Source organism: Meleagris gallopavo, chromosome Z, assembly GCF_000146605.3.
Source record: "Meleagris gallopavo isolate NT-WF06-2002-E0010 breed Aviagen turkey brand Nicholas breeding stock chromosome Z, Turkey_5.1, whole genome shotgun sequence".
NCBI classification, from domain to species: Eukaryota; Metazoa; Chordata; class Aves; order Galliformes; family Phasianidae; genus Meleagris; species Meleagris gallopavo.
In genome coordinates, this window is record NC_015041.2 from 22,733,429 (window position 1) to 22,742,315 (window position 8,887).

The window sequence follows — 8,887 nt, forward strand, 5'->3', positions numbered from 1 at the left end:
TCTCACTCTACGAAAAAAAGACCTTTGCTGTAATGGATGTTTAAGGAACTGATTCAAGTTTATGCTAAACCCAGATCAAAAGCTTGCTTTCTATCTTTTATTTCTCCTTAGCACCTCTTCTTGGGACATAATTGTTCTGTGGGTCATGAAGCTGACCCATGTGAAGCTGCCATCTTGGCTTATTCCATATAGTTGAGAACGGATATGGAATATTACACTGCTTTCTTTAGAAATTTGAAAAGCATTAAAATGTTTTTGGACATGCTGCCTTATATTTTTAGTTGCAAATAAACGTTGCTAAGACGTGGCTATCCTTGGGTTTTTTTTGTCTCTTTTTTCTTACCTTCTTTATCATGGTCATAAAGATAAAAGATCATAATGAAAATATACCTTGTTCTTAAAATAGCATACATGTTGCATTCAGGAAGAAATTACTAAGGTATAGGAGGAATAATTTCTGTTATTTTTTTTTCAAAAGAAGTTTTAAAAGTGCTGTCTAATGGCAAATGTTACTGCATACTCTGTTTCTTCAGTGAGTGCAAATTTTGACGAAAAAATGAAAGCTCCCAACACCTGAGATTTTTAGTAAGCATTTCTTTATACAATTCACTGTAAAACACAATCAGTTCTTTTATTATCTCCCTCTGAAATATTTATAGATAAATTATAAATAGAAAGTCTAAAACTGATGCATTTTTTTATGAAATATTTCACCCAAATGTGAATGTTATCAGTTTTCAAATTTTCTTTTCTTAAGGCTGGACTGCACTACATGAAGCAAGTTTAGAAGGCCATTACTGGATAGCAAAGGAGCTTTTGAAAGCAGGAGCTGATGTCAATGCTAGAGGACATGAACAAATAACACCATTGCAAGATGCAGTTAAAGAAGGCCATTATAAGGTATACTCCAGTTTGGACATAAATTATAATTTAAGAATATAAATTCTGTTGTTAGTCCAGAAAGTCACATAGTCTTGTTGCATGTGGGCCTGTCCTTTCAGATTATGGCTTAATTCAGGAGTAAATTACTCTTTTCTGCTTAGAAAAGAGTTCCAGCCATTACCATGCTTTACTTTTTTTTTTTTTCCTGTTTGGGACTGTGACCGAAGTACTGATGAGTAGGTTCCTACTATTTTCATACTCTTTGTTTCACTTACTTTATAATCACTGCAGAAATGTTTTATGACCTAATCAGTCCACTGGAGTATTAATGATTTTTGTTTTCATGAATGTTTTTTGGTAAACGTTGATATGTGGTGTGCATCTGCAAGCACGAACAGATATGTTTTATGTTAAAAAAAATCTTGTGGAGAGTTATGAATATGGTTTTGTATTTTGTGTAGTTATAAGCAGAAAGCCAAGTGAATAATCAATATAAATTATAACTAATGTTGCCAGATGCTGTAATTTCACAGCTCATGTCTGAATTCTGGATCCTCTTTAAGTCTGGTAGTTTTTGTCTCCACCTGCCTATGCATGATCATAGGGTGGTCCAGATTTGTCGTAGTTCTGTGCACCACTTTTACCTGCTGACTGTTTAGTTTTCTAGAAATGCAAATTTGCTGCCTATTTTTATTCATTTCCAGAATTTTTTTTTTCCCCTTAGGCACTTTTGTGGGATGCAGTAAGTTTTGTCCATAAACATTTGCTCTCTTTCAGTTTTACAACCAAGATAGTATTTAATTTGTTTACCCCTGAGTCTCCCTAGAGCAAAGAAGAAGGGTTAATAATTTCCCTGAGACTTGAGCCCTAAGCTTTGTTTGCAGCTTGTGGATTGCTGACTCCTTGGAGATTTATGAAATACTTCTGAGGTCTGTGGAAGTATCAAAGAAAGTATCAAAGTTCATGGGTAGAGATGAAAGACTCTGCATCCCCACAAGTGATATTTTAAGAGTCAGTAACTGTTAACAGTATTGGCAAAACACAGCTCTCAGCTAGGTCACTTGGAGCTCATCAACACCATTCTACTTAGAGCTGTGTTAATTGTTATGTGGTCTGATATATTCATGTGAAATGGTACTTGCACACTGGGTCTCTGTTTGCTCAGGAGCATTACAGTTGTATCGCTGCAGTGACCTGGCACACTTGACTTTTGGTGTAGCTGTTTCTTTCAAAGTTACTTTCTCTAGATTGTTATTATTGTAAATTGGAAACGTAGCTTTATCCCTTTTGCCACTTATAATATGGGAAAATTAATTTCTTCTTTCACACACCAAAAAAAGGGTAAGAATGTGAAAAACTACAATACTTTCTTGTTAAGTGTGAGAGACAAATGTGATGTGCAGCTAAGGAAGAGTTCTTAATATTCCTTGCTTGAAAGAGTCTGTAGATTTGGGACAACTAGTGAAAATCAGAGGGTTCTGCAATGAATTGAATGCTGCTTTATTTACTGTGCTGTCAGGAGAATGTAAGAATTGAGAAAACTTTGTTATGAGTTCTGTCAGTAAAAGTCTTGTTAGAAGTAATGAGGGACCTTAAATGCACAGATGTAGGATAACAGATCAAAATAGATGCTGACGAGAGAAAGGCAGAGATACACGTATAGCCATGCTAGTGTTGGAATAAGACTGCAGTCGGTGATAGAAAAGATCATCAGATTGTAAAATTTCAATGTCTTTAAAAAGTATTCTGCAAAACCAGATGGAACATTTTGCTCAAGTGCTCTTTTTTTGAATAACAGCACTATGAGGCTTTACAGTTTGTACAGAATCTGAAATATTGGTAAGACCATTTGAGTGGGTTTCCTTTGACTGAATGTATATTGTACATCTGAAATAGCTGTCAATTTACTTTGCATACACAGGAGTCACAATAAAGTACACACCTGCAGTGCAAATTATATTCTCTTAAACTATATAATTTAAATGAGTGAGCAGACTCATATACTAAAATTGCTTGTTATTTTGCACTAATTATGAGCATAAGGAGTGATGAATCCTATCTTGCTTTAAGAGACCTTGGCTTAGAGGCATCATGAAACAACTCTTGAAAGTAAAAATAGTAAGATAATGGTGCATCTAGAGGGAATGCTTGGGATGTAATAACTAACATAGGAAGTAGTTATTTATTGTAGACTTTAGGTTTATTTTTTTGTTGCTCATATTCTTAAGTAAAGGAGAAGCCTGTATAAGCAAGGATTGTGGGAAATGCTGACAGAAGAGAAACAATCTGAAAAACTTGGTTTTTTAGGTAGCAGCATTATTACTCCATTATGGAGCTGATCCCTTATTAAAAAATGAGATGGGAAGGAGTGCGTTAGATGAAGCTTCTGACCTGTGCATGGAGAGACTGTTAAAACGCCACCTAGCAGGATATGAAAGAGATTCAGTATCAGGTAGGAGAGAATAATTATTAAATGGAGGAGTTCCAAATATCTGTTGCACACTTATTTCCTTAAATATAGCTAGTAATTCCATGGATTTTGCTGACCGATATTCTAGTGACCACTTCTTACCCAGCACGATTGCTGTATGTTTGCAAGTATTACAAGAAATAATATTTTTCTTTTTCTTGAACTAGAGCTATTTTTATATTTGAAATAAAGATGAGCACAAGAGGTGTTGTCTCTCTCTTAACGCAAGAGAGTTAATTGCTTATCCGTGGTTGCTCATGTTAGGGTAGAAACTAGGGTAACATTACTGTTTTGGGACAGTATTACTGTAGCTGAACTAAGGTGAAGGCTGAGCCTGCGAGGTGTTGGTAGGAGAATGTTTAGATTAAGGTGTGAGTTAGATCTTGTAAGATCTTGTATGATCTTTGGAGTTGGGAGGAATGTTCAGACAGGGTTGTTTGGATGGGGGAGAGGTATAAGGAAGTGCCACAAGATAAACCTTGATTAGAGTTAGAATTAGGATTGCTGGATACTGATGAGCTAGTTGTGCTGTGGCATGCCTGAAGTAGTATCATAAAATGGCTTAAGTTGGAAGAAACCTTATTGATTTTCTATTTCCGACACTCTTGTCATGGGCAAGGTTGTCACCCACCAGCTCAGACTGCCCAGGATCCCATCCAACCTGGCCTTAAATTCCTCCAGGAATGGGTCTACAACTTATCCGGGGCAACTGTTCCAGTGCCTCACCACTCTCCTGAGTAAAAAATTTCTTCCAAATTTCTAACCTTAATCTCTCCTCTTTTAATGTAAAGCCATTCCTCCCTGTCCTATCTTTATCAGACTGTGGAAAAAGTTGGTCTCGCTTCCGCTTGTAAGCTCACTTCAAATACTGGAACATTGCAATGAGGTTTCCCAGGAGCCTTCTCTTCTCCAGGCGAAACAAGCCCAGCTTCCTCAACCTTTCTTCAAAGGAGAAGTGTTCTAGACCTTTGATCATCTTTGTGGCATTCTGGACCTGCTCCAATTGCTTTGCATCCTTCCTGTATGGGGAGTCCCAAGTTTGGACACAGTATGCCACATGGGGCTTTACAGAGGCAAATAAGCTTATAGAATAAGATTAGAGTCGGGTTGTAAGGAATACACAGAAGCTACTGGCTTGAAATATAAGGTAAATAAAGATTAAAGCTGCTGGCAGGAATTTCTGTGCTTGGAAGGTCCTGTGGTTAGAGTTTCAGGCTCCAGCCACCAAAGGTCTTGTGGATATTCTGAGCCTTTTTAAGATTGGTGGGACTGAATTACATTTAAAATTAAGATTTGGGTTAGAACTTGTCCTAATCAGTGTTCAATAGCTGCACCATTGTGCTTGATTTGGGACCAAGACTGGAAGGGCTGGAAATGGATCACTGAAGGTGGTCCTAACGATTAAGGGTTGACATCTGGTAGGTGAGATTCCCAGAAGTGTTGGAGAAGGAGTTGACATGCAGTGAAATGCCTGTTTAATTTAAGCTGGTTCCAGCATGGGTTGCTGGGCAAACCTTAGAGCTGGGAGTAGCGTACATATTGTAGTAAAAATGGCAAAGTATAATGAACTGGGTTCAGTGTTTTGTGACCAGCATACTTTTAAGAATGCTTTGCATGGATATATAAAGTATATTAATACTAGAGTCAGAACTTGGTAGCTGCTGTACTACTTACATATCAATTTATCAGCATGGAAAGTAGCTGGAAAGCTAAAACATGCCATCAAGGTACTAAATTGGTACTGGGAAATATCCCTCTTTATTTTTCCACTAAAGACTTGACTTTAGCTATTCTGTATCTTTCTCTGCCCAATTTATACAAGGAGAGGCATAATTATTCCACTCTTACTGGCTTCAGAAGTCTCTTGGGACCAGAGAAGCCTACTATAATTTAGAGAAATGCAGCAACTCCTATTAAGTTCCAAAAATAATTGCTCAAGTCTTTAAGCTTCAGAAAAGTTTGTAAACATAGTTCTGTACTTTACTCCACCCTCTCATGGTTTGTACAAAATCCCTTCTACAATGAAAATCAGACCCCAGAATTTTAATATATAAATATTTATGTATATATATGTTTGTACACCTTATTATGTATATATGTATGTACACCTTATAGAGTGCCTATAGCTTGATAATTTTTGTAATAGTTAATGTGATGGATACTGTTATACATAAGGTTACAGACACAAGATGCTATATATAGAAAACAAAAAATTATAGTCCCTTTTCATTAATGCTTTCCTTCCATCTTAATTTCATTTCAGGTGGAGGTGGTGCAGAGAATACATTAAGTGCTCAAAGCACAGAGGATAGAAACCTGCACCAGGTAGATCTTTACAAACAGTCCCCTTGTTGATTTGGTACTGAACTGTTACGTATTTCAAAACCAGCACATAATGTACTAGATGTTATATATCCAGCAGAGGCTGAAGCAGGATGACATTCAACTTTATAGCAAACAGTTTGATAAATAGTTGCTGATCCCTGATGGTAATTACAGTAATCTGCAGTTTTGTGAACATGCATGACAGAGGCAGTCAGCTTTCTCTCTTGCACAGTGCTTCGTACTGAGTTTTTGCAAGTGCTACAGCGGTAGTTTACAACAAAAATGGTATGTTAGTGCCTCTCTGGACTTTCAGAAACATGGCTAAAACAGCAAAAAGTTGCCTGTTGCACAGCACTTGTTGCCTGACTGGTAACACTTGGATAGCTTGCATGTGTGCAGTAAGTTGTTTTTATTAGGTTCAAATAGGAAAAAGTTAGGGAAACTGCCTTGGACAGGATTGCAGGTGGCACAGTTCAACATGAAAAAACTAAAGCACCAAAGGAAATATGTGTTAAACATGAACAAAGCAGAAGAATGAATTTGGTGAAATGTACCAAAAGATCTCTCTGCCCAGAGAAGTTGTAGAGTCTCTTCTCTGGAGACATCTGCCTGGATGCCTACCTGTGCAACCTGATCTAGGGAGCCTGATGTGGCCAGGGGAGTTGGACTCAATCTCTAGAGATCCTTTCCAGTCCCTACAATTCTGTGATGGTGTGATACAGTTCTTCAGGGTTTTGAAGGCAGAAAACTGAATGGGAAAAAATCCACAAAAAATAAGCATTAAAAAAATATAAATACCTGTTATTAATATTGCAGAGTTTAGAGCCAAAGATAAAACTACTCAGAAGTAATCTCAATCAGAAAGAATAAACATAAGTATTTCTTTTCTTTTGTCCATCTACATACCAAGGAATGAATACAGGGAAAACTTAATTCCCTAATTAATTGTTAGGATCAACCAATGGTGTTGGTCCTAACAATGGACATCTCTGTTATTGTTTCTAATTATAATTGTTGCATTCCAGTTAAAGTTGTATGAAAACTGAGCTTAGTAAATCAGGCAGAATTGCAACAGAAAAACTGTAGAAGAACAAAAATGACAGAAGCTCAGCAAATTCTGTTGTAATAGAGGAGGTGATCACTAGCCTATGTTGTTCTGCATAAACAATTTCTGAATAAAAATGTCTGTACAGCTTTCTGAGACTACTGATTTAACAGAGCAGATTCTCATTTGACACTTGCTTTGACTTCATCTCAAAAGGGTTGATCACTAAGTAATGGCGGTAATATGATAGGAATCTAAATACTAATATGAGAATATCTTCAGAACAAATGATTTCTTTGCAAGACTTGCCAAATCAAGTTAAATCTATTGCTGATGGAAACAAAATTAATAGAGTAACTCTGATTTTGTAACTTTCTTTGGCTTTGTTTAAGGGTTTCTTACAAATAGATGAGTCAGAACTAGCGTGTGCAAATCTTACTGACTCAGGCAGGGCAGACGTAATGCAACAGACTATTGAAAATGAGGTGCAAAACACTTATGCTAATATATTGGATGATGGAACCAGCTGCATGGAATGCACTCTTAAAGTAAATACAGAAACACTTCTAGAGCGTGAGCTTTTAGCAACTACTAGTGAAGTGAGTTCTTCTGGAAGTCCTTCTAATTCTACTGATGGTGTACTGAACAACAGTGAGCAAAAGGCTCTACAACCAGAAACAAGAGTGGAAATCCTGCTTAATACAGAACAAAGCACTGGAACATGTCACATGAAGGAAACTAAAGATGCTCATAGTTCAGAGATACTGTTCAGAGCTTTACAATTCCATGACAAGAAAATATGTCAAATTAAATGGAAGAGACAAGATCTTAAGGACACCAACTCAAAGTCAGGTTTGTATTTCAGTATTTATACAGAGAAAAAGTCTCCTTATTCATTTCAAAAGGTACAAAATACATGGAAAGAAACTACTCAGGAAACGAGTGCTATATTTTATTTTGAAACAGTCATTTTATCAATTGGCTGTAAGCATTCTGTGTACCTTATTTAAAGAGAAGAACAACACCATAACTGTGGATTGCCAGAGCATGTACCAAAAATGGCAAAAACATGTAATATGTTCTGATACAGTCCACAATGCCACATTAATTATTTGGTCATTTTTTCTTTGTATTTTAGGAGCTATTTTAGATCAAAATTCCCATTGAATTTATCAAAATATGGCCACTGTGTTTGTTAATTAGAATAAAATTTATAAGCACTTTAATTTTTTTTAGCAACATGAATCCATAAAAGTCTCATTATCACAAAAGAATCTTTAAAATGTTTTGGATTTAATCTCATTATGTTAGCATACAGTGAAGGGTGGATAAAGTATTATATAAGTGTATATAACTTGTTACTCAGTAAAGAGTTAAGTGACGTTAAAATCAAAATTACCACCTAGTCCAGGACAAGCAACCTCTGCAGTAACCCATTCAATTTTTGAAAATTCTTCAAGTTCTTTTTTGGACTGACAGATAAAGGAAGATTCGCTGGAATGGGTGGAACAGAAGGCACAGAAAAGAATAAAGAAGGAAGTGAAAAGAGCAATTTGCTCTTACAGTTCTCTGAAGGAGAAGTCCAAGTGAAGAGATTAAGGCTAGACCCACAAGAGACAAGACAAAAGACAGACTTGTGTTGTAGTGTAAGGATAAAAAAGCTTTCATCTACTCATTCAAAATTCAATCAAGGATCAGCAGAGCAAACAATTAAGAAATCAGGTAAAAAGTTAATATTTTGTAAAAACAGTGTAGTTTTTATTTCCCAGACATATGGGTAGAAAGTCTCTTGTAATGTAGGAGGGAAAGCATGGAAAAGTATGAATAGCGTACTCAAATAATCTAGTGATTTCCAAATACTTGAAATATTGCCAGAACTTACTCATTTTTACAAAAAGGATGTTCTTGCTCTGTTTCGTCTGTTGCATTTGTCAGTCTTTTTTTGTTGTGTTAACTGAGCGAACGCAGAATCATAAGTAAATTTTTAAATAAGACTAAATTGATCCCTGATTAACTAAGTCACTTAACTGAGAGCTAAAGATAACGCAAAGTTGGTCTTCCATTAAGTACTTTACGCATCACAGATCAAATAAAGGTTGGCTTTCTGTAAATTTGGCACACCTACATGCATTTTCTATTTATTATTTCTGTTTCTGTCTTTTCTG

The 8,887-nt window shown here is 36.2% G+C and overlaps 1 protein-coding gene across 1 annotated transcript in view; it reads left to right on the forward strand.

Moving 5' to 3' along the window:
- The first annotated feature begins 737 nt into the window (after positions 1–737).
- Positions 738–8,887, forward strand: part of LOC104914975 (BCL-6 corepressor) — a 17,286-nt gene continuing 9,136 nt past the window's right edge. The window contains exons 1-5 of the mRNA XM_031557263.1: positions 738–900; positions 3,190–3,334; positions 5,616–5,677; positions 7,115–7,574; positions 8,202–8,444. Coding sequence (XP_031413123.1) covers positions 3,241–3,334; positions 5,616–5,677; positions 7,115–7,574; positions 8,202–8,444 — 859 coding nt within the window. The 5' untranslated portion in view covers positions 738–900; positions 3,190–3,240. The remainder of the gene's footprint in view (positions 901–3,189; positions 3,335–5,615; positions 5,678–7,114; positions 7,575–8,201; positions 8,445–8,887) is intronic.